This window comes from Mesocricetus auratus, unplaced genomic scaffold, assembly GCF_017639785.1.
Source record: "Mesocricetus auratus isolate SY011 unplaced genomic scaffold, BCM_Maur_2.0 Super-Scaffold_100009, whole genome shotgun sequence".
NCBI classification, from domain to species: Eukaryota; Metazoa; Chordata; class Mammalia; order Rodentia; family Cricetidae; genus Mesocricetus; species Mesocricetus auratus.
Window position 1 is genome coordinate 16,593,684 of NW_024429193.1, and position 24,595 is coordinate 16,618,278.

Sequence of the window (24,595 nt, forward strand, 5' to 3'; positions counted from 1 at the left end):
CCAGGTATCACTTTATGACCAATGCTCACTTCACAGAGCCTCACTGTCCTATTCCCCATGCTTCACATGGAAGCCCTCCTGAGACTTCAGAGAGCTTCCTTAGGTGGTGAAGTCACGTCACATGTAGATGACTCAATGTGACATAGGGTGTTTCTCTAACCAGATTCCTTGGTATCTAACCATGGGAAGTAGAAACGTTACTCAAGGAACCTCGACATCTGCTTCCTCAGCACAAGTGGATTTGAAGAAATGAGGGTGAAGTGATAGAGAGCCATAATGATGGTTGTAGGCGACAGAGTGAAAGAGAATCCTGAGTGGCTCAAAGAGTCCAGAGACCCTGCTCAATTAACCTGGGTTAGGCAACAGTAAGCAACAAAAAAAAATTAGAAACCCTGTCTCAAACAAGGTGGAAGATGAAGCCAGACAGCAGAAGTATCCTGCAGGTTCACTCACACACACCATATAAAGATTTCTTCAGAATTGAATTTTATTTCACATGGATAGAATCTGTTAAAACAATATTCTCCAACATTATAACACTAGAATTCAATGGAACATGCTTACCCCCAAGTAAAGCTTTAGTATGATATAACTAAAGTAAGTTTATGTTCTTCAAAGTAAAGCAAAATAGCAAATAATTGTTTGAAATCTGGACATAAGCATACAGCTTCATTATCAACATCCTATCTAGTCCATACCAAATCATCTCCATGTCAGTTAGCACTCATTAGTAAAGATGTTTCTTAGCATGGTCTTGGTCAGTTGTAAAATAGCAAGAAAAGCTACAATTCAGAAATAACCATAATTGTGCAACATATTCAACTGTGTGGTGACTATACACACATATATATTCATGTGATTCTAATAGTCCTTATAATCCATATTAATTTAAATATTTTCACCAATATTCTGGACATGTTGATGATTTAAAATCAAGTGATTGTTATTTTAATTTTTGCACAGGAGGCTAGTTCTCAAAAACTCCTTTAAGATGAAAATTTCAAATTAGTTTGCCACCAGATAAAATAAAAATGTCTAATTGCTCATCTTGAACAGTGTTTGGTTTCACACATAACATATGTACAGAGAATGTAAATTTAAATTCTGCTATAAGATATAGCTGTTTTAGACATTAGACTTCAAGACTGGTCTTAAGTCTTTATTTCTGAACATACCAAGATATTGTTTACTCTTTTCAGTTTTTTACAGAGAAATAAAAACCACAGAATTATTACCAGGACTGAAAATTCTGATAAATCTACAGTCCAAAGGTGGAATAAGATACAGTTATTTGAAATACATAAGCTTAAGTAATGTTTGGTTTCTTTTCACATTACCTAAATTTGAAATACCCTATATCTGAGATTCAAGAATGTAAGTATATATTGACAAGTTTTTATTATGGCAAAGAGGCAACATTAGTCTTCTTTGGAAAATCAAGAAAGAAAGAACCTATTTTTTTTTCCTTTTTTGAGAGTAGAATAATTCAATAGAAGAAAAAGAAAAGTCTGGTCCTCCAATAAAAGGGTCAGTAATTGAAGAGAGCAGTATTAATTTTTGCCAGTTAAAAGCATTATCCCTAGTGTCAGGAATAATGTAATACCATATAATTCTTAAGTAGTCACATATGTATATAATCACATATAAAAACACAGACACTGAATGACAACTAAACAACTGTGGAATAAAACCATTGTCTAACTCAGAGCATTAACAAGTCATTCATATTATAACAGCTTGTTTAGACCTGAACAAATTTTCAGTGTGCATATGGTAATTTTTAATAATGTAATAAAACTCTTGCTATGGTGTTTTATTTTGCTGAATTAATTTGAGGGAAAGAAGCTGGCTGCTTCACTTCATCTGCTTGAATACTAGTATACTCTGGATTGTATAACACAGATATATGTACAGAAACTTAAAAGGATCTTATGTCTTCAATCATTTAGTCTGTATCATTGGTATGTACTTGTAAAATATTTTACACTGTAAACATTAAGAGTTTTAGTATCGGGAATGGAAAGGGGTTTATACTCTACTACAGTGTTGATGGTGCATGTCTACGCAAGGCCTTTTAGTGATGTCAATCAGTTGGAGACAGAAGTTTATCAATGAATTGCTGCTGACATGAACTGTGCATAATGTCTACATAGCTTTTAAAAATTAATTGGATAGATTCATCAATGCTTTTCGTTTTTCACAGCAAGGGGAAACAAAAGGGTCGCATCTCCCAGGCCCTAGAGAATAGAAATATCTCTATAAGAGCTATGGATAGGGACCCTGGAGAAACAAAGCCTGAAGTAGAAACTGAGAGAGCAGTGACACTGGCCAGTTTCTGCTGTGTGGTAAGGGCACTGTATAAGGAAGAAGTTCCTCCCTGAGAAAATCCACCCAAAATAAATCTGCTTAAGAAATGCCAGTCTTCATCTCTCTGTGTATCAAAGATAAGTCATTTACATTTTCTGCTGCCTGTTTAGTTCCAGATTCATCCTCCTGGGAATGTGGTGAACATCCAGTAATACCAAACCAAGAAGACAAAGTCATATTCAAATGTATTGTAATAGGCATAGCAGGCACATGTGGACAGATGCATTTCATACGGCAATTTCTGATGTGGGCAAAAGACCACTGATGCTAGTATTAGTGGTGGGCTTCTGGGTGGCCTTCTGGGCAGCAGGCAGTGGGGGGGGCATGTTGTTGCCACACATCCATAGGCTGGCAAACAGTGCCCACCACATAAAAAAATTAATGGATTAGTTTTAATTATTTTACTCATATTGAAAATAGATTTTTTCTATCTCTATATATGTATGTGTATACACACACACACACACACACACACACACACATATATTTCCCTTTCCCCTACTCCTCCTCCGAGTTCCTCCCCACCTCCCCCTCCCACCCATACCCATCCCCTCAGACAATGACTTAAGGTCCACTGCACAAGATAGAGTAGTTTGTTTCCACAATGAAACTCTGTTGGGGAAAACTAAATTTTCACTTGTAAGTGGTTATCAATTGGAGATTGCTTCTGGGTTATGGATACGGGTGCATTTCCATGTCTCCTTTCAGTTATAGGACCCCGTCTGGTGCAAACACATGAAGGCCCTGTACAGGTTCTATGCACACTTTACCTCATGAGTTCATATATGCATTGATCATGTTGATTTAGAAGACCTTGTTTTCTTTCTTTTTTAAACATTTTTAACGGTTCCTTTCTATTTTTTATGTGCATTGGTGCTTTGCCTGCATGAATTTCTATGTGAAGGTGTGGTATCCCCTGGAACAAGAGTTACAGACAGCTGTGAACTGCCATGTGGGTCCTGGGAATTGAACCAGAGTCCTCTGGAAGAACAGCCAGTGTTCTTAAACTATGAGCAATCTCTTCAGTGCTAAGGGAACCTTTTTTTTCTTTGTGTCCCCTATCCCCTCTGACTCTTACACTCTTTTCTGCCTTGTCTTTGACAGTGTTTGTGAGCCCTATGGGGAGGGATTTGCTAGAGACACCCCATTTAGGGCTGAATTTTCCAAAGTCTCTCACTCTCTGCATAATTTCTTCCTATTTGATGCAGGAAGAAGCTTTTGTGATGGCGGCTGCGCAAGGCACTCATCTATGAGTATGAGTGTAGCAGAATGTCATTAGGCATCATTTTATTGCGACTTTGGGAGGGGAGGGTGCAGCTCCAATTGACGCTGTAACGATAAGCGACACACATTACTGAAAGTAAAACTAAGTATTTATTTTAGAAATTACTCACAAGATACCAAACAAGTAACCCAGATGAGCCAAGCAGTTTTCCGCTGCTGAACCGGAAGCCGAACTCCGGGAAAAGAGACCGAGACTTCCTGTGCGCTGTCTTTTATGCCTTCCCCCGTAACGCCCCCTAGCCATGCCCAAAAGTGGGCCTGGCTAGTGACGTAGTTCACCGCCTATGTACGTATACGTCTTTAGTCCTGCCTAAAGTGGGTGTGGTTAGCGGTGTGATATTATCTCATCTGTATGTGCCTCTAGTAAGTCACATGTTTAATGGCGGCATACAGACTTCCTCCTACAGGAGGGTATATAGTTTGGTTTTACTCTAGGCTCTCTGGGCTATCTAGTCTCTGGTTCTTGGTCACCCAAGCAGTTGTAGGTTTCATTCTGTGAAGTGGACCTTGGGTCAAATCAGATATTGGGTGGTTATCCCCACAAGCTTTGTACCACAAATGCACTAGCATATTTTGCAGGCAGGACACCATTGTAGATCAGAGGTTTGCAGCTGGACTGGTGTTTGCTATTCCTTTGGTAGCATGCAGAGTATCTTCTGGTGCCACAGATGTTAGCATGTAGGGTGAAGGTGCTATGGGCACCAGCTGGACTTCTCCATGTTCAATGAGTTGTGCAGGTGTTGTCACAGAGGCCTTGATATCAATTTGTGGAAAGTGTCCTATGGTCTTGGAATTTTGAAATTTAATAAATGAAGTTTACATGACATGGAGTTCAAAAGTAAATAACATGAGTAAGGAAGCATATCTACATTTTTCTAAGAAGAACTCTTCTTCCCTTTCATTTGAGTGCCTAGAATTTTCAGCCCTAGACCAAGAAACTTGCCAGCACCAGGCAATACTGAAACTAACACATTTCCAAACCCATCCAAGAGTTGTGCACCCAATGAGCTGTCCTGATTTTTATTTTTTTGAATCTCTCTTTGTAGTTGGCTTATCTCTGAGTCCATTGCTTCATATTTCATTTTAAATCCCTCATTAAGCATGTCTTCTTGGATCTATAAAAAGAAAAATACACTTGGAAAACCACACTTATTGAAGGTCAGGGGTTTGCTCTTGCAACTCAAATAGTTAAGGAATGTGTCTGTCACTCTCCCAAACCGTGCTCACTGATGCATTTGCCTGATTTCTGGGTGATGAGAAATGGTCAAAATAAGCTGTATCCTGTGGCTTCCTCAGCACCATTTACAAGAGTGGAGTCAGACAAGGCCAAACTTGAACACTATCTCTCTGAGGAGTTCTGGGGCCCCACACAGCCTTACCTTCAGCTTGTGTGCTAGCCTCTCCTCTTGCTCTCTCAGAAGGGTCTTCCTTTCGGTCTCCATCTTCTCCTGAAGCTGGGCCATGTTTTCCTTGTAGCTTCTCTCTTGGGCTTCCATCACCTGCTGCAGTTCAATCTGCTTCTGTCTTAGGAGTTCCTGCTCCTGTTCAGCTGCCTCCTTCTGAGCCCGCTCAGCTGCCCCGCAAGGGTTTAAGAGAGGCAAAATACAACAGTCAGGAGTGAGCTCTCCTTTCTTGGGCTCAGAGACATAGCTGATTTTGAAAAATGCAAGGGAGAAGTCTAAATTATAGTCCCCATACCTCCAGAGCACATTTTGGAATGATGCTAAAGGCATGTGTGACACTAGCTGAGTGAGACCATACTGGCCTCTTAATTTCAAATTAGTGGAGTGTGTAGTCTTTAGAGGAAGACCTTTCTGACCATAAGCTCCCTGTGAGAGCTAAGTCCTCGCAAGTACCTTCCATGGCCTTCTGCCTATCAGTGAGGGCTTTGTCGGACTGCAGGATGGAGTCCTCAATGGTAACCTGCGACTGTAGGAAGCTCTGAAGGACATGATTTGCCTGGGGAAATAGGAAAATGAAATTGTCAGCCCACAAAAACACTACACATTTTCTCATCCTTCTTAGGATGCCCCCCATCCATTTCCTTCCCTTTCACAGTAGTAAGTCAAATCTCTTCTGTAATTCTTGAAAACCTTATATGGTAGTCCTCTCCCAAGTCTCTCTTTCCAAACAGAATTCCACTTCTCAGCCCAGGTTACAGCCACAGGGACCTAGGCAGATCCTCAAAACTGTTCTTTCCAATGTCTAATACACTCACATATGTCCTGTCTGCTAGAATCCTTGTGTTTTTATTAGCCGGGGAAACACCCGTTGTTAATCCATCTTTGTTCTGTGCCTTCTTTGAGAGGGAGCATCACTAAGTTGCCTTCTGAGGTCTGCATGGCAGCTAAATACACTGAGTGGCCCTACCTGCTCTTCAGTGGCCTGACAATGCATTAGTGTCTCATTTGTCCCATTGCACGACTCTTAACTGTGTACAACAATAGTATCTTATTCTGAGGATTGAATTGTCTCTTCCAAAGTGGCAAGCACTTCCAAGTTACTGATACAATGCAAGGTATTAAAATCGGGGCACACTGGCTCGTGTCTGTAATACCAGCACTGGAAGGTTAAGGTTGTCTAATTGCAAGTTCAGTGCTGTGGGAACACCAGACCTTGAGCAGAGACCCACTTCCCCTTCTGCCTGGGAGTTGGCAGCTGTAAGACAATCTAAAGACATGTTTGCTAAAAACAATACAATGCCTGGGGGCATTAAGTTCCTGGAAAAGGCCTGCCTACAGAAACCACCCTGACCTCGACCTTGTCCAAAGACTAACCGCCCCTTCTGCCACGCCCAGATCAGTTTCTGGGGTCAGGGCAGAACCAGCCAGGGTAGAGGAGAGAGCAGAAGCTTCTCTGGTGGGAGCCTTTCTTGGGAAGTTTTCTTGAACCTTTTTGGGGCCTGCTTAAAGTTTTCTTTACATCATTGAACAAGTCTCTGTGTTGTCAATCCCCGACACCCTCCGCACGTGTTCTCGGACACAGGCCGCGCAGCAGACTCGACAATTGGAGGTCCTACCGAGATCGTGAAAGTGAGGTAAGTGGACGGGGTTAAGAAACTATGGGGAATAGTTCCGGGAAGCTAGAATCATTGCAGTATCAACTAAAAAAGTTACTTAAAGAACATGGGACTGCAGTCAAGTCTAAAACCCTAGAAGGCTTTCTAAAATCGATCGAACGAGCCAGTCCATGGTTCATTACTGGGGGAAACTTAAATATTCCAGATTGGGAGGAGGTTCGCCGTGATCTTCACAGACTTTTACGAAAAGAGGGATCTGAGTCCTTACCCCCTACGACATTCTCCTTATGGAGATTAGTGAGGGGAGCACTTTTGACAGATAAGGTTCGTCACCGCCAGGTAGTTCAGGACACAAAAGAGGCTTTTTAGAATTACAAGAGACTGAGACTCAAGCCTCCTTGAGTTCAGGGGCAGAGAGTGATGATGAATCATCTGAAGGGACCCTGACTGAAACTAGAGGCTCCATTGTTAGTGAGGATGAGGAGGAGTCTCTTAGTAACAACAAAAAACGGGTAGAGATCTCCGGGCGCGACCCAAACAGAAGAACTCCGGTCAGAATCGGTTATATCCTTCTCTATCAGACCTAGAAAATGGAAGTAGCTCAGACTCAGACTCGTCACAGTCTGAAAAGGAACGGTTACTTGCTGAGATCGCGGCCCTTAAAAAAGAACTAAAAAGATTCGATTTAAGGAAAGACAGGACAGGGAGAGAAACCCTTCCCCATACTCTGAAAAAAGGGACTCCTATGAGATAACTCAGTCCTTCTCGGACCTGGAGGGAAGACCCAGAGGAGGGGTCCAATGCTGCCCGGTGGTGGCCCCAGTAATGGAAGTTCCAGACCCAAACAATGCTGGACAGGTCATTCGGCATCATAACCCTTTAAATTTTAAGGATATAAAACAACTTAAGGAGGCAACTTTAAATTATGGAGCACAGGCTCCCTTTACACTTTCCTTAATGGAATCTTTTGCGTCTCTTAACTTGACACCTAGTGATTGGCAGCAGCTTTGCCGAGCGACTCTATCAGGGGGAGATTATTTGATTTGGAGAGGTGAGTTTCAGGAAAGATGCAGCCAGACAGCCCAAAGAAATGCACAGGCCGGACAGCCCCAGAGAAATGTGGAGATGCTTACCGGGAGTGGTCAATATGCCACCATTCAGCAACAAATGCAATATGACATCGCAGTTTATGCCCAAGTGGCAGCAGCGGTCCAAGGGGCTTGGAAAGCATTGCCTTCCAAGGAAGGAGGGGATCATCTGTCCAAAGTCCTTCAAGGACCCTCTGAACCTTTTCAAGACTTCGTAGACCGTCTCAGTCAGGTAGCAGAAAGAATATTTGGGGGCATTGGGCCTGCGATGCCGGTCATCAAGCAGATGGCATTTGAAAATGCAAATAAGTATTGTAAGGAAGCCCTTCGCCCCTATCGTAATAAAAGTCTAAATGACTATATCCGGATCTGTAGGGACATTGATGGGAACTTCATCCAGGGCCAAGTGTTAGCTGCTGCAATTCGGCCCCAAGTGGGGAAAGAAAGACCTACTCTAGGAGGGAGAAAAACATGTTTCAGCTACGGTAGGGAGGGACACTTCCGTAGAGAGTGCCCTCAAAATAGTACTATGGGTCTCAAGCGACCTGGTTTATGCTCCCGTTGCCGAAGGGGATATCATTGGGCCAAAGACTGCTACTCTAAAACTGACCGGGAGGGAAATTTCCTTCCTGCTAATAATAATCAGGGAAACGGGAGGAGGGCCCCGCCCCAGGGCCCCAAAACCAATGTGTACGGGGCAATGACCCCTGCTCCGGGCAGTGGCAGGATTCATTTTCTCCTCCAGAGCAACCCCTTCATATCTCAGACCTCCTTAGAGCCACCTCGGGGAGTGCAGGATTGGACCTCGCTCCCTCTGCCCGGGCAATCCTAACACCGGAAATGGGGATCCAGGCCCTCCCTACTGGGGTGCATGGGCCATTGCCCCCAGGCACGGTAGGACTACTCTTGGGACGGTCCAGTACTATTCTTCGAGGCATCCAGGTACACCCCAGTGTTATAGACCAGGATAGTGAGGGGGAGATTAAAATAATGACATCAGTGGGCAGTGGGGTTGTTGCCATCCCTGCAGGAGAACGGATTGCTCAGTTACTCCTTCTCCCTACAGCTCCTTGTGAGGCTAGAAAAATTAAAGAGAAAAGGGGCAACCAAGGTTTTGGAAGTACCGGCCCAGCACACTTGGAGGCAGGTCATTTGGTTCCTTCCACGTCCCCTTGGAATACTCCTAGACCGTAATAATTTGTCTGCTATGGAGAGACATTGGAACAAACCCTCCCAGTCCTTGGGATGGGTCAAATGGAAGGACTTAATTACAGGAAAATGGCAGCCACCCACCCCCTATTAGCTAGGGTCCGAGGGGCTGTTTGTGTTTTCCCTCCAGGAAGTGAGAAGCCTATTTGGGTCCCCGAACGGTGCATCAGGCATGTCGACCCCAATACTACTCCGGATAATAGGAATGCTCACCATGATAAAGATGATCCAACCATTGTTGAACACTCAGGTAAGGGAAATATGGGCGTTGGTGAGGATTCCCCCATGTTGATGCCAGTTAGTCATTCCAGCTCCCTGTTCATCAAATTTTATAACACCAATAATACATTGGGAGCGGCTGCCGCCAATGAGATTAAAAAGTTAGAAACTAGACATTCTGAGTTTCCCCCTCCTAAGCCTGATACCAGGGTCAGAAAGTAGGGGAATCCAAGAGATTGCCAGCGGCATACGCCTTTAATACCAGCGGCATACGCCTTTAATCCCAACACGCCTTTATGAGGGAACATCCTGGGTTGAAAGTTGGATTGAAAATGGGTGAATAGCCGGGCGTTGGCAGCACACGCCTTTAATCCCAGTACTCGGGAGACACAGGCAGGCAGATCTCTTGAGTTCAAGGCCAGCCTGGTTTATAGAGCAAGTTCCAAGACAGCCTCCAAATAATACAGAAAAAAAAAATTGGTAACAAGCCGGGCGTTGGTGGCGCACGCCTTTAATCCCAGCACTTGGGGAGGCAGAGGCAGGCGTATCTCTGTGAGTTCGAGGCCAGGCTGGACTGACAGCCTCAAACAATACAGAGAAACCCTGAAAAAAAAAAAATGGGTGAAACAAAAAATTTGTAACAGTAAAAAGGTACTGGTATTAAGTAAAGAAAAAGAAAAAGACAAAGGTATATAGAATGGAAAATTTTGTTTACCTTTAAGTTCTATTTTGTGAGTCATCTCTAAAAACTTTTGGCCAAAAGCTTGGCCTCTCTACCTTGCATCTACAGTTACAAGGAGTAGGTACAGCTGTACCCCATGACTGTAGCTCAAATGGAGGAATGATAAAGAACATACAGGACTTTTTAACCTTTTAGTTCAAGGATTGGCTGGAGTTGTTCTTTTACATAGATTTCAATTAAGGTAGCTTCATTGCAACAGACTAATCATGACCTAGGGAAAAAGGATGACTGAAAGATGCATGTATGTTCTGAATGTATGGTGTGGCCACACCGGTATGTATGAAATTGTGATTGTGAATGCATGAGTGTGAACTGCTTATATGATTAAAAGGATACTTAAATCCCTTCAAAAATAGTTAAGAAGCTACCTAGATTGCTTGAAATATAGACAAAAGGAACATCCAGCCAGTCTGTTAATGTTTTAACAGAAAAATTTAAGATACAAATGAGGCCTTGTCAGCTAGTGAGAGCTCTACAGGTTAGATTGGGAAAGACTGCTCACAGACTTCAAATAATTTTCAAAAGTTATTTGGACACAGTATAGCTTACAATCTTTGAGTGATTTTCAGAAGTTTTTGGGAAATATTTAATGGATATGTCCTTTTTAATGGGCATCTACAAATAATCTAAGTAGTAATCCCAATTTACCTAGATAGTCAACCAAGGAGGGTAGACAAATCCTTCTACTATTATGGTCCAGCTTCAACAGTTCAAAAAAAAATTTTTTTTAGAAAATAAAAAAGGGGGAATAATGTCCCCAGTCCCCATATGACTCATCAAATAATGCACTCCTCATTTAAAAATTTTATAATGTGAATGCCAGTGAGCTTCAGACAGATTCTGGCATGATGGAACTTGAGCAACCATTGCTCAGGTCAAATGGAGACATCCATGCACTAAACAGTGGAGAAGACCCTAATTTGGGGTCGAGGGCATGTTTGTGTTTTCTTGTAGGAAAAGAATAATAGCTTCGGCATGGAACAGAGAAAAACTGGACCTGAGACCATGGGAGCCTACCTAAGCTAGTTTGAGTGAGATCTCCTAAATCAGTGTTCCTGACCCTTGCTGTCATCGAATCTAGAGCCCAAGAAAGAAAGAAAACAGTCGGTTCGAGATTTCCAGTTTCTCAACAGACCTGCTGCATCAACCTTCCAGACCCATGAGTTTTCATTGTGAAGCCAACAGAAAAAAAAAAGGACCCATTTAAAACACTTGGACATTCGTATGGACTGTGATGAGGGGCAAAAGCCTCTTTTAAGTAATTGAACAGGACATGGTCACTTGAAATATCAGACTTCATGGTTCCTGTTTCTGGAATCACGACTAGGCCAGTGTATTTTTCTAGAGAGGTGCAACTTGTCCTAATGCGACAAAAAGGAGACTTTGACTCAAGTCGCATAATCAGCTGACGTTAAATCAACAAACTGCATCACCACAGGAACAAATTGGTGCTCTGTGGATAGTGCAACAAGCCTATTGTTCATATTTTTCATAATGCTACATGTGTAACATCAATGATTGTACCTAATGTATCTGTGCAAGTGCACTTTCTAAATGCTTTCCTGAGCAGATCTTGGAACAATTGTAACTTTATCAAATTGTAAATCTAAGTCACATGCAGGTTACCCTTGTAACAGAATGTAAATCACGTACATGTTACCCTTGTAACAGATGAAGGCTGGTAGAATGTTATGGCCCAGATCTGGTGATGGGTACGGTGATGGAGAGGCGCTATGTCAATGGGGGTCCTGGAAATAGTGGCAGTGGTGGTAGGCATTCTGGCTTTATGCCGGGCTCAAACGTGCCTTGTTCCAGAGGCAAGAGATCCGTAACCAAGTATTGCTTAGCCTAGCCCATGGCAATCCCGATAGCCATGAAGGTTGGTTACAGATGATTTAAAGTTGGGGTGCTCTGATGACGGGCCACCTGTGGGGAAGACCCCTCCCGCCTAAGACAGGGGTTCAAGGTCCCCCAATGACGGGAAAGGGAGGGTGACCCTACTTGACCTAAGCCAGGAGTGCCTCATTTAAAAATAAAAAGGGGTGAATTGTGGGAACACCAGACCTTGAGCAGAGACCCACTTCCCCTTCTGCCTGGGAGTTGGCAGCTGTAAGACAATCTAAAGACATGTTTGCTAAAAACAATACAATGCCTGGGGGCATTAAGTTCCTGGAAAAGGCCTGCCTACAGAAACCACCCTGACCTCGACCTTGTCCAAAGACTAACCGCCCCTTCTGCCACGCCCAGATCAGTTTCTGGGGTCAGGGCAGAACCAGCCAGGGTAGAGGAGAGAGCAGAAGCTTCTCTGGTGGGAGCCTTTCTTGGGAAGTTTTCTTGAACCTTTTTGGGGCCTGCTTAAAGTTTTCTTTACATCATTGAACAAGTCTCTGTGTTGTCAATCCCCGACACCCTCCGCACGTGTTCTCGGACACAGGCCGCGCAGCAGACGCGACACAGTGCCACTCTGGCCTTGTTACATAGAACTCCATTTCAGAACAATACAAAGGGAAATAAAACCTAAAATGAGGGTGTTGGCTGTGTGGACATTATTTTTAACCACTATATTATTAATTGCATCATTATTTCTGCTCTCTGTTTGTGCCAGGATATTTCTTACCCTGATGAATCCAACTGACAATTTATATGTGAGGCAATATTATCACTATCTTATGTGTGTCTTTTATCTTCAAATCCAACTATTTAGTTGAGAAAAAAATTTACCTTAGCTAACCAATGGAAAAATATTCTACTCCAGTTAGGATTATTTATTCTGAACTACTTTGAGGAAAAAACTAATTTTATGACTTCTCTGAGAAAGAGAAGAAGAGAGAGAGATGGGGGACATTCTCATCATATCATATACATGTGAATATGAAAATTTCTTAATATAATACAGTACCATGTACAGTACCTACAGTGAAATATACAAACAATGAAAATTTTAAGTAAATAAATAAATAAAAATAGCTAACTCTGGATATAAAAAACCCAGAAGTGCACAGGTAGACATGATCAGCCATGCCCTCACAAACAGTTCAGCTCTAAGGAGGAATACTTCCTGGCAACCCTGTGACCCATCTCCCCATTGCTTATTCCTCATTCCTCACCTTCACTCCCTTCCTGGGCACTCGCTCATAGCCCTGCTCAACCTTCTTTCTGGCTTCTAAGTAGAGGCTGTGCCCACCAGGAACAGAGAAATCTCCATGTGAGATGCTCTCCCTCAGTGACTCCAAAAGCTTCTCCAGCTCAGCCTGGCAGTAACTGAGAGACGCTTCTTCGTTCTGTCTTATGAAATCTTCCTTCCTTTCCTCTATGGCAACCTGCCAAGGGATTGTAGAGACAACAGGAAAGAAGGCTGTTAGAAAACAGATGTGACTGTAATCTTGAAGGAAGTAATAGACTTAGACATGGAAATTACACCGTGGGTCAGGAAACTCTCTTCACTATCTGCCTAAGTAACCATGGATGCTCTATGCCTTTCTGGTGGCCAGGCTCATTTCCCATGAAATAATAAAGTCTAAGGGCAGGACCTTTGGCTCTGACTATTCACCAGCTGAACAATGGGACAGGTTTGGCAAGAGTGTTTCCTCCAAAAATTAGTATGGAGGAGAATGAACCCGTGAAAAAGCAACTCACACAGCAACTGGAACTTTGTATATGTTCATGAGCCCTTCATTAATTCCTACATGGAAAGCATGGGTGTGTGGAGACATAATAATAAAACTTGGTATCGTACTTATAAATTACAGTCCAAAGGAGTCTCCTGCTTGAGTTATAAGGCTCTGCAGAGGTTTCAGGTGAGAACTGAATTAAGTTTGCATCATGATTCAGTTTCCTGACACTCTAAGCAGAGCACCCTAATTTCCCTGCACTGTGCTTATTATCTACAGAACTGAGGTAATGTATATGTGTTTTTTCATGCTGATAAATTTATTGAAAATTCTTTTGCATCAATGAAAAATTAAACAAGTGCCTGAATTTTGATCCTGTAGAACCCTGTCAGTCACAAGAATCAAGAAAAATGACAAGGTCAAAATATCAGCCTTTAATCAACACTCCTCAAAGTGGGTATCAGAAATAAAAAAGAAAAGGCCCAGACACATTACCACCAAGTTCTTCTGAAACAGCTGGTTTTCATCCTTGAAGGAGTGCTCCATGAAGGTAGCAATGGCTTCCTTCTCACAGGCTGCATGCACATTGAGCAGTTCCTGGAGTGTGTCTGTGGGGAGCCTCAATAGCTGGGCCATCTGCTCATTGTAGTGGTCAGTTGCCTTCTGCACAGCTATAGAGTTCTCACGCTGGGCCAGAGTTGTCACTGCATTTTCCAAACAAGGCACTGCTCCACTATTGATGGAATCCACATAGGTTGTTACCAGAGTTGCCAGTCCTGATCAAGGCAAAGAATTTAGGGTTAAATATCAAGCTAACTTTTGTTAATTCCACATGACTCACGAATCAGCAATGAAATACTAAATTACTTAGGCAATGAATATTTCATGCATGAAAAGAAAGCCTATTTTGTTGGACCCACTCTCAAATGAAAATGATAATATTTTTTAAATTAAAGAATTTAAAGACAATAACAGCCTTATGTGAGAGGAACAGTTCTTCTGAGTACAGACATCATGGGACAGTCCAGAACCGTTTCATTGAAGGGCATGTGTATATAACACAATAGTTAATTTATGTTGGAAGGGTGTGTGTGTGTGTGTGTGTGTGTGTGTGTGTGTGTTGAGGCCAAATGATAACCTTTATTGGCTTGCTTTAATTTTGTATTTTACTGAGACAAAGTCTCTCACTGACTGGAAGCAGGCAAAACTGACTGACTGGATAACAAGCACCAATCATCTGTCTGCCTCTGCTTCCCAGTTACAGGTGTGTACCACCACTCTCAGCACTTTAAGGTCAATTCTGGGAATTGAACTCATGTTTGCAAGCTAAGCCCTACTCACTGAAACATCTCCTGAATCTGAAAACAGTGAATTTTTATCCCAAGCTCACAATTAACGTTCAGGAACCTTGGTCTCTTACTTTCTTTAGAACTGTTTTTCCTAACCAGACAACTACTTGAGTCCTTGTACATTATTTCAAGCACAGGTATTCCCTCTTTAATAGAGTGAGGTCAACTAATCTTTTGTCTTCCTAGTACTTGGTACAGACCCCAGTGGATTAAGAATTTAACAAACATTTACTGAACAATTAACTAATGAAACCAAAGTTTTAGAAGGAGTTTTCTGACTTTCCTATATCCTGGTCAGAAATGAAATCTGGGCCTTTGATAGGGGATGTCCACTGTATAACTAGGTGTTTCTCTTATTGGTTGATAAATAAAGTTGTTTTGGCCCATGAACGGGCACAATTTAGCTGGGTAGGAATTCCAAACAAGGAAGAAGGGAGAAGGGAGAAGAAAGACAGAGAGACAGATGCCATGTAGCCACCAGGAAGGCAAGACACCAGGGCATCACCTAGGTAAGCCAAGGCTACTTGGTGATACACAGATTAATAGAAATTGGTTAATAATTAAGAGAGAGCTAGCCAGTAAGAAGCCTAACCCAATGGCCAAACAATTATAAATATAAAGTCTCTGAGTGGTTATTTTATAGCAGCTGGGAGGACCCAGTGGGCAGAGAGAAATTGGTCCGGTGGGACAGATATAGACAAGAAAAGACTCCCTTTAAAGACCTTAAAATAAAGTGATACAGAAAAAAATAAGATACAACCAGGAAAAATGAAAGATGACATATGATATCAGGTCAGGACAGAAAAACACAAGCATCAGCTTTCTTCATCTTGCTTCTTTGATCACTAGTCATTTCTTAAGATATATTAGGTTTCAATAAGGCCCTATGTAGAGAGATAATATTGAAGAAAGACAAAATTTTCTAATTAACACAAACAGCTGTTTCTGTATATTCATAGGAGATACTAACATTTAATCAGTTTTACAGCAAACAATTTCAAAGTGGAGAGATATTCCCTGGGATAAAGGTCACTCACGGTTTCCATTGACAATGATTCCTTCTTTCAAGGTCTTGGCTTTTGCATTGGAGAAGATGTAAGAACAGAATACTTTTGATTGCACTTGGAAATTGTGGTCCAACTGGTCTTCTGGCATTTCTTCAACATGGACTAAGAGTTCTTTTTCTTTTGTAGGTCGATCAAAGACAAAACACTTCCGTTTCGGAAAGAAATGCCTGATGCATTCCCTAGGCATGTTAGACTTTTGTGCTTTGAGATTCCTGCCTGTAAAAAATATATGGAAGAAATTCGTTCTTTGAAAGGACGCCTTCAGATTAGGAGGCTGGTGTTTTCATTTCCAGAGAGTTCCTCTATCAATACATCTCTTGTAATCCACCACATGGCTCTTCATTTAAGCATCTAAGACAATGATAAATCTATTTCTGATTAAAAGCAAAGAGCAATGGAGTAACTATGAAAATAAAGAGGACAAGCTATCCATGGGAAGACAGCAACTAATCTTCTATCTTACTAGTACTTGGTAGAGACCCCGGTTGATTAAGAATTTAACAAACATTGACGGGAAAATTAACTAATGAAACCAAAGTGTTAGAAGAAGTTTTCTGACTTGCCTACGTCCTGGTCAGAAATGAAATTTGGGCCTTAAAATGAAGTGATGCAGAAGAAAAATAAGATGCAATCAGGAAAAAAGAAAGGTGATAAATGATATCAGGTCAAGACAGAAAAGCACAGATATCCACTTCCTATAGACACACACCATAAATATATTAGGAGATTCTGTTTCCTTGACAATTATGATGAATAATATTAACTTAATGTAATATAAAGACCTTTTCTCTCTCCTAAATCAGAGTCTGTTAGTCTTGACTGGGAATTAGAGCAATTCCGTGCCATATAAGTATTCAATGATCATTTGTTGAGAGAAAAAAAATGAATGAACGAATAAAATTACAGAGATTCCTCTCTCAAGAACTAAAAATATTGAATATTCGAAAATATATATAATGTCAAATATATTAACTGTGAGGCTGTCAAGAGAATGAGAGGTTAAGAAAGTAAAACAAAAGATTTGAATCTTATTGAAAGGAAATATCAATTTTTTTCTTACCTGTTCATAATATATCCTTTATCTGAAAAAAATCTTAAGTAGCTAAGTGGTAGTAAAATAAACTGTACAAAAGAATTACAATTTGGAGTAGATCACTTCATTTCATGTGATGTTATGTGATCTGTGTACTCTGTATGTATGTATGTACGTATTTTTGCATGTATGTATGTATAAAGTGATTGTTTCCATTCTGTTTAAACTCCAGCAGTTGAAGACTTTCCAGGATAATAACCATGGAAAACATACATCAATTGCTTTTTAGTTATCAGTTTACTGCTGGCTTAAAGTTCAAGTCAGAGTGAAAGGACATTTATGGCAAATACTGAATGAGGCAGTTAGAGCCTTCCTCCCAAGCCAGGCTCTTATACCTGGAATCAGCTTCAGGGCATTCTCCAAGTACTCATCTGCTGTGATGACGCATCCATCTAACTTCAACTCCAGAACGAAATCCCGAACAGTCCAGACAAAGTCTGGAAAGAAACTCACAAACTCATCAGAGTCATCCATTTCTTCAGAAAGTGAAGTGGATTTTGCCCTGATCAGCTCTGTCAGTTCAGTAACATAGCTGGGACCTTCGCTAAGGAATAAAAGGCAGCATTCTCCCCTCCCCCATCCCAGATTTCTCCTACAAACTCATTTTATAAGCACCTTCGTTGTCCCACATATCCTTTTCCTAAGTCCTAAGAACTGAGTAATATAAGCAATACTCCCAGTTGTCACTCTTAAATCAATGAAACATGGTAGTTGGGTCCCTGGAAGGATACTGCAGCTGCTCCAGGGCCTGGTGGTTGATGGTGCTCATGCTGTTGTAGACAAAGGTGCTGCTTAGTAGCACAGCCAGAGCGAAGATCCAAGAGTCATTCTTAGAGTCACCCTGGAAAGCACATGAGGACAAGAGACTTCAGAATCTAACCTCCATTCTTTCATTTGTCTATTTGCTGCTTAAGCAGAAACACAGCAGAGTAATAGGATGAAGAATAATGTCATGAAGAATAAAAAATTCATGTTTCCTTTTCAGTGTTGAAACTGTCCTTACCAGTTCCCATAACCAAAATCAATGACACTATCAATGTTACTACAGTGTTTAAGACACAGTGTATGTGCAATATCAACATACCATGTAATTAACAGGTTATCAATTATGTCATATTAGAGGTAGGAATATTTATTAAAATTCAACAATTATCCATGAAACATCTACAAAACACCAAGTACTACAATGATCTGTGTGAATGCAATTTTTCATGTAACAACAGGGAGAGGCAGACCTATAAATATAGAAATACAGCCATGATGATCATTTGTGCAAAAATCAGAATGGAATGCTAGTACATGAAGAAAATGATTAATTTTAGTAAGTGCAAGAAGGTCTATGTAACTTCATAGTAAGGTGACTGTGTAGCTGGGATTGGATGGCGTGGAAGATATCTGCTTCTTTTCAAATACATGCTAGTAAATGTAATTATAGATTTAAATAAATCACACATGAGGGAAGATCAATACTCAGTAAATAAAAATATTATAAGTGAAAGCCAGGAAAATAGTATTAGATACTACCCAATTCCATAAACTCCAGAGTCAATGGTTCTTATGCTGTCATCAGGGTAAGCTATAGTGTCTCTCCCTTGCTCTTGTGAAACATATGGACTTGGTTCCTATAAGACCTGATGTATCAGCAGGAAATCTTTGATATTCCCTATTTTGATATTCCTAAAATGTTGAATTTGGATAAATAGAAGCAAAGCTTAGGTCAGACTACAACTTGCTTCTACAAGAATTCATCTTGGTTTAATACAGGCTTGGTTACTGAGAATTTTATAACCCATGATGAAATGGTTAGCCCTCCATCCAAAGCTATTACTACTACCTGCAAGTTAGATTCAAAGTTCAATGACCTCACAGTTGACAACGCGCCTTCAACAATCAAATGGCACACAAAAATCAAGACCAGCCCCTATAACTCTCTGACTTACCTTTTCCACATCACCTAGACCCTCTGTGTCCAGAAGCACCAATGTGAATTTTGGCTTGGTGGGGTGAGGCACACACCACATCCAGATGCCCTTAGTTTCAGACCTCACTGTGGTGCCCAGATTGAAGCCTGCAAGAGAGAATAAGAAAGCAACATGCATGCATATGAATCCTTAGGATACAGGAGACAGAATTCTACCCACAGTGGCACTGGGTTGATTCAGGTACAAGATATTAGGAGGAAAATAGCCACTGCACACTCTTTATAGGAAGACTTAATTTTTGAAAGACTTTGTATGTTTTCTAAAGTAAAATATACAAATTTCAATACGTGAAGAGCTGTCCCACCTTGTCTATATGCTAATGGCACAGAGCCAAAATCGCCATATTAACACAAATTAAAATCAGATGATGGAATTTTTATAAAGAAGTACAGAATTCTCTACTGTTGTTAATAAACGTGTGAATTACACATAAAGTTTAAAAAGCAATTTGATGTCATCAGGAAACACTGAACATGCAAAAGTCCTGAAATCTAGATTCCCTTCTGGTTATGTTGCACTAAGAGAAGGTTGTGCAAATATGTGCCAACATAAAGGCAAGCTTGCGTGGGAAATTTTTTGTCCCCCAAAATAAGCTCTACAAAGAAATCAGTGCTCACCACAGCAGATGTCACCTTCACATATTGACATACTATGAACTTTTTAAAAAGTAATTCAATAATAATTATGACAAACTGGACGGATTTCTTAATTTGTGAGCAAAATAAGTCAGAGACATCAGAATACATCCAACACAGGAATTCTGATACATTAAAATAGACATATTGTTTTATGTAAATATGTATACATCTACTGCTTAAGAAGTTTAAAAGTAGATCAAAGTGAACTGATTTTTATAGATGCATAGTGAGATTTTACAATTGCTTTTGTAAATCAGTGGGGGAAGTTTCATGAAAATAAGAATATTGATAAGTCTTGGGAAAGTATAAGATGGTAAGAATAAAGTATTTAGATGTTAACAAAGTTTTATATTTTGACCTGGTCAGTAGAGAAATAAGAATTATCCTTATTAATTATGTCATACACTGTATTTTATGTAATTGTGTGCTCCGTTACATATATTTGAAAAGGCTTAGGAGAAAACATGTATATAGTTGTTTAAATGTCATGATGAAGTGAGGCAGAAAAATAAAAAGATAACCCAAGTAGAATATCATAAACTCAAATCCTCCCTCTTTGCTCTCCCATTTCTTCTCCCTCCTTCTCTCCATTTATCTCTCCTTCTCTCTTTTTCAGCTTCACAGAGTAGTTTTCAAAATCCAATTGCCCACCCTTCCTTTCCTTCTTCCCTTCTTCCTTCCACCCATCTTCATGATTTTAATAAACAAAATACAATGAACTGCGTTTGCATTGACTCCATAGTAAACCTAAGATGAGAAAAATGGGAACGTGATGAGAATTGATCTGAGCAGGAGAGGATGGTGAGTTTGCATTGTGGATGCTTCTAAGCAAATGGCCTCTGTCCCTCTGTCTGAGGAGGCACTCACCGTGGTTCTGTCCTGCCAACCTGTTCATCAGGTAGGACTTCCCTGTACGGTACAGTCCTACAATGGCCACTACCACCACAGGCTGATTAATCTTCTCAAGGATGTTTATTGCTTTGGGATTTACCCTCAGCTCTTCATTCTCATTTTCCACTAGACAGATAGGAGCCTCCATGCTGGCACCAAATGCCACGGTAACCTGCAAACACAAAAAAAACTTTCTCAGTTGAGATCTCCAAGCCACCTCTAGTGGCAGGTCACTTGGCATGTATTTATAAAATGCGCTCATGAACTTAAGTTTTTGTTTATTGCTTATTTCATCTTTGTTGTTGTTGGAGTTGGCTGACAATGTTTCAGGAATCTCTCTGGAATAAGCACTCCAAAACCAATGAGAGCTGGCTGTTTTTAACTTTTGGTTAAGAGGAGTGTGATTGCTGTTCGTGCTACACTCTCCTGGATTCTTCCTTCCAATAAACCCCTTCAATGAGAAAAAAAAAAAAAAAAAGAGTGTGATTGATTCCACACCACAGGGAGCCAGCGTGCAGCTGGTACCACGGAGATGCGCCAAACCTGCGTTGGGTATTCAGTCTGTCTGTTTCTTCAACCCCAGGCAGCCCATGGGGAGGGAGCAACTAAGCACTGTGGTGAGAAAGAAGCTCTGCCTGGAGCCTGGCATTAGGTCCCTCTGCAGTAGAAAGGACTTCGCCCCCTTATGGTGAAGATGTGCATAGGATTGCGCAGCCTGGAGCAGATGATCCAGTTGTAACCGGGCATCCTCCATGCCTGGCTGTGACTGTTACTCCGCGAAAGCAGCGCTGTCCACATGCCCTGTGACTACAGAGCCGCTTCCTGGCACCACCGCCCACGAGCCTGTGTCACCTTGCACTCAGCGAACAGTTTGTGTGCGCCCTGGGACCTCTAGACCTTGCTGCAGCCCCTTAGAGATGTGTACATTGGGTACCGAGTCGCAGGGAACTCACCTGATTGCAAGGGACGATTCTCTGCTACCGGGGCTCAGCACCCTTAGGCTTGCTGTGGCGCCTGGTTCCTCGGTAAAGCTCTTTTCTTTAAAAGGTCGGAGTCAAATAGGATGTTGCATCCACACAGCTGTGGGGATAGAGAACTGAAATCGAAACTACATTGGCTTGTGCTTGCTTTCTGAGTTTTGCACCGTTTCCAGGAAAGAAGGCAGAATCTGTGGGAGACAAGAGGAAAGTTCATAGTTTCCTGAGAGACGATCAGACGAAAACGAAAGCAAATTTGCTGATTCTCCAAATATTGACTTTTATTGGCGAATAAGAGTGTTGCAACAAGGATGTGCTAGACCCTGCCACAGTGAGCTGTTAACTTATTCAAAGAACCTGATGCAAATGGAGATTTTTTAACTTAAAATTTTTCAGCTCATATGGGATATTAATACTGTACATATTAACAGGGCAATGGATGTTTCCACGCATGTATACAGATTGTATACATCACATGATGTATGGTGTAGATTGAGTTAACATAGTTACCTCTTCAAGCAGCTAGCGTTACCTTTTGAGATATGCATTGCACTGTTACCATATTCCTCTCTGTGCATGGGTGAGAGTGTTACCACCGGGAGCTTCTTAAAGGCAAAAACAAAGCAATTTCAAGAGATGTTTTGAAACAATTAAGTGAGCTTTGTTTTAGGTAACTTTTCCCAGATGCCAGCTAACATACAACACACTTAGCTGTAATATTTGGTTGGTTAAGTGTCTTGGTGCATTTCATTTTGGGTGATTTTGTGGTTGAGATGCATCCTCGTGTTTGGTTAAGGAACATATATATTTAGACCAGAACAGTGTCCATGCTTGCTGCCTCCCTAGGATTCCCTAAGAGTCATCTTACTGAGCTAAGGAGAACAAAGGACTAGGACAGGCCTGAGAATCATCCCTTAGTATTTCTTAAGGTTACCCTTCAGTGGGGAATGTAGGCTTGACTTCCCATTTGCTAGTTTATTGACGTACACTTTCCGTCAAACAATGGAAACTGTGAACCCTGTTGACTACTGGTTGTCATGCTCAGTGCTAGGACATGAATGCATTCTGTTGAATGGAAGACACAATGATTTGGGCAAATCCTAGGGAAAAAAAAATGTGTTGTTGTTGTTGTTTTTCAAGACAGGGTTTTTCTGAGTAGCTTTGGAGCCTATCCTGGCACTCACTCTGTAGACCAGACTGGCCTCGAACTCACAGAGATCCGCCTGCCTCTGCCTTCCAAGTGCTGGGATTAAAGGCGTGCACCACCAACACCCAGCGAAAAATACAAGTTTTATAGCTTTCGTGCACCACTAACACCCAGCGAAAAATACAAGTTTTATAGCTTTCATTTAAAAAACTATTTTTGTGACACTCTTTTATCAAGACCAAATGGATCTGTTTCAGATTGACTTGATCACTGTTGCAAGATGGTAAACACTACAGGAATGTAGGACTATGACCCTGTTCAATTGGAGCACAATGAGATCATCTGGAAATCATCAGCAAACAATGACCCAGCATGTGGGAAGCACTGGAATAATTTGAGTTCAAGGACTGCAGGAGAATCCAGGTGGACCTGAGACTTTAATGAGCCATGAGTGTTCCAGCATCTTCTCCTGCTCTCAGGTGGGTTTCTCTTTCCCTCTCTATTTCCTCCTTCATTTGGCCAATACTCACCTTGAAGCTTCCCCCCTTTAGTGCCCACAGCTTACTGCTGCTTCTTGTTCTTTAAACTTTCTTTCAGTGTCTCCTTAATGTTCACTTGGTGCTAAGCAGGGGCAGTGGAGACAGAGACAACCGACTGCCTGAGCTATTTTCTCCGGAACCATCAAGAGCTGATTCTGCATTGTGGTGGGAAAGACCCTGCTCAGCTGACGTTCAACCACAGCTTCGCTTGTTTTCAGATTCAGCAAAGAGTGCATTGCTTAGAAAGAGAGAAATGCCTTCAGCTATAGGAAATTCTTCCTATCCAGCCTTCTAAGAAGTGAGCTCTGCCCAATACCTTGTGTAGATTCATCAGTGAAAGTGCTAACTAAAGGATGGATTTCCACACCTCTGCCTTACTGTCCAGGAATTTCCAGAGCAACACTATTGCCCAAGGAAGCACAAGAAACAGCAGGCACGGTTTCAGCCTCTTTCGGAATGCATCATTGTTCTGCACAATCATATACTGGAACCAGTAAAGTTCGCACCCTTTCTTGAGACACCTTGTGTTTTCTTTCTGGCCATGAAGGAACTAAAGTCCAACTAATTGTGAGATGTGAGTCCTCCCCACAGTAGCTTTCCTCTCAGCCCATTAGAACCCTACTACCCCAATGACATAGTCACAGCTTACACCAGGTTCCAGACAGCCAGATTGCTGCACAGCTCCCTAAGCACCTAACTGATCATTTTTTACATATCTGTACATTAACTTTCCTCTGTCTGGCTGCTTGTCTGTCCTTTAACCCTTAGCACATGTGTTGTCCCTTCATCTCAATGCTCTGTCTCCCTTCCTAGAAAGCTCTCCTGACCTTTCCCTGTTGTCAGGGCCGATAAAATTGGCTCTGCTTCATCTTGACTTGAGGTCAGAGAGTTCAAGCCCACTATTGCTCTTTCAAGGTGAAACAACAGAAGGTTTGGCCTAAGGTGTGGCTTGTGTGGCTTGCCTTGACAACGGGGTATTTGTTTTAGGATGCACTTAGTTGATATTTTGGGCTTTAAGAAGGTAATTATGCTTGCTTGTTCTTTGTATCTTGGTAAGGAAGTCTTTTGCCTTCCCCTACTTTTGGTTGGGATATATAAGAACTTTGAATAATAAACTTGGGGCTCATCCTGATATTCCCCAGGTGCTCTACCAATTCTATGTCTTGTCCCTTGTATATTTCCTTCCCAAATACACAGGTACCCCTCTCAGGATGGCTGGACCTGTCAGATGCCCCAGCAATGTGGATTACTATACCCTGTGGTTTGAATTGCTAGGATACACATTGAATTGCATTATTAATTCTGCCAGTTGTTTACTTTCTACTTTACTCAGCCATTGTGTTGTGTCTGCCCCTGAGTTCTTGTTAAATATT

The 24,595-nt window shown here is 41.5% G+C and overlaps 1 protein-coding gene and 2 long non-coding RNA genes across 4 annotated transcripts; 1 reads left to right on the forward strand and 2 right to left on the reverse strand.

Moving 5' to 3' along the window:
• Positions 1-469: 469 nt before the first annotated feature.
• On the reverse strand, positions 470-2,830 carry LOC121142309. The gene is made up of 2 exons (XR_005879295.1): positions 1,859-2,830; positions 470-1,821 (listed from the first exon to the last, which is right to left on the reverse strand). It is a non-coding gene; the product is annotated as an uncharacterized LOC121142309 (long non-coding RNA).
• A 1,103-nt stretch (positions 2,831-3,933) lies between these two features.
• On the reverse strand, positions 3,934-21,652 carry LOC101825087 (guanylate-binding protein 4). 2 transcript variants are annotated; one of them, XM_040751691.1, is made up of 11 exons: positions 21,513-21,652; positions 20,536-20,731; positions 18,989-19,116; positions 17,780-17,889; positions 17,384-17,580; positions 15,926-16,171; positions 14,035-14,315; positions 13,036-13,248; positions 5,508-5,610; positions 5,031-5,224; positions 3,934-4,437 (listed from the first exon to the last, which is right to left on the reverse strand). In XM_040751691.1, exons 2-11 carry the CDS (start codon positions 20,705-20,707, stop codon positions 4,249-4,251), a joined length of 1,833 nt encoding a protein of 610 aa, XP_040607625.1. In that variant the 5' UTR covers positions 20,708-20,731; positions 21,513-21,652; the 3' UTR covers positions 3,934-4,248. The 2 variants fall into 2 exon arrangements, with proteins under 2 accessions (XP_040607625.1, XP_012977305.1); XM_013121851.3 differs by having other exon boundaries at positions 4,432-4,766.
• Positions 21,653-21,778: 126 nt separating this feature from the next.
• Positions 21,779-24,376, forward strand: LOC106022108. Its single transcript, XR_001197164.3, has 2 exons — positions 21,779-23,162; positions 23,281-24,376. It is a non-coding gene; the product is annotated as an uncharacterized LOC106022108 (long non-coding RNA).
• Positions 24,377-24,595: the final 219 nt, after the last annotated feature.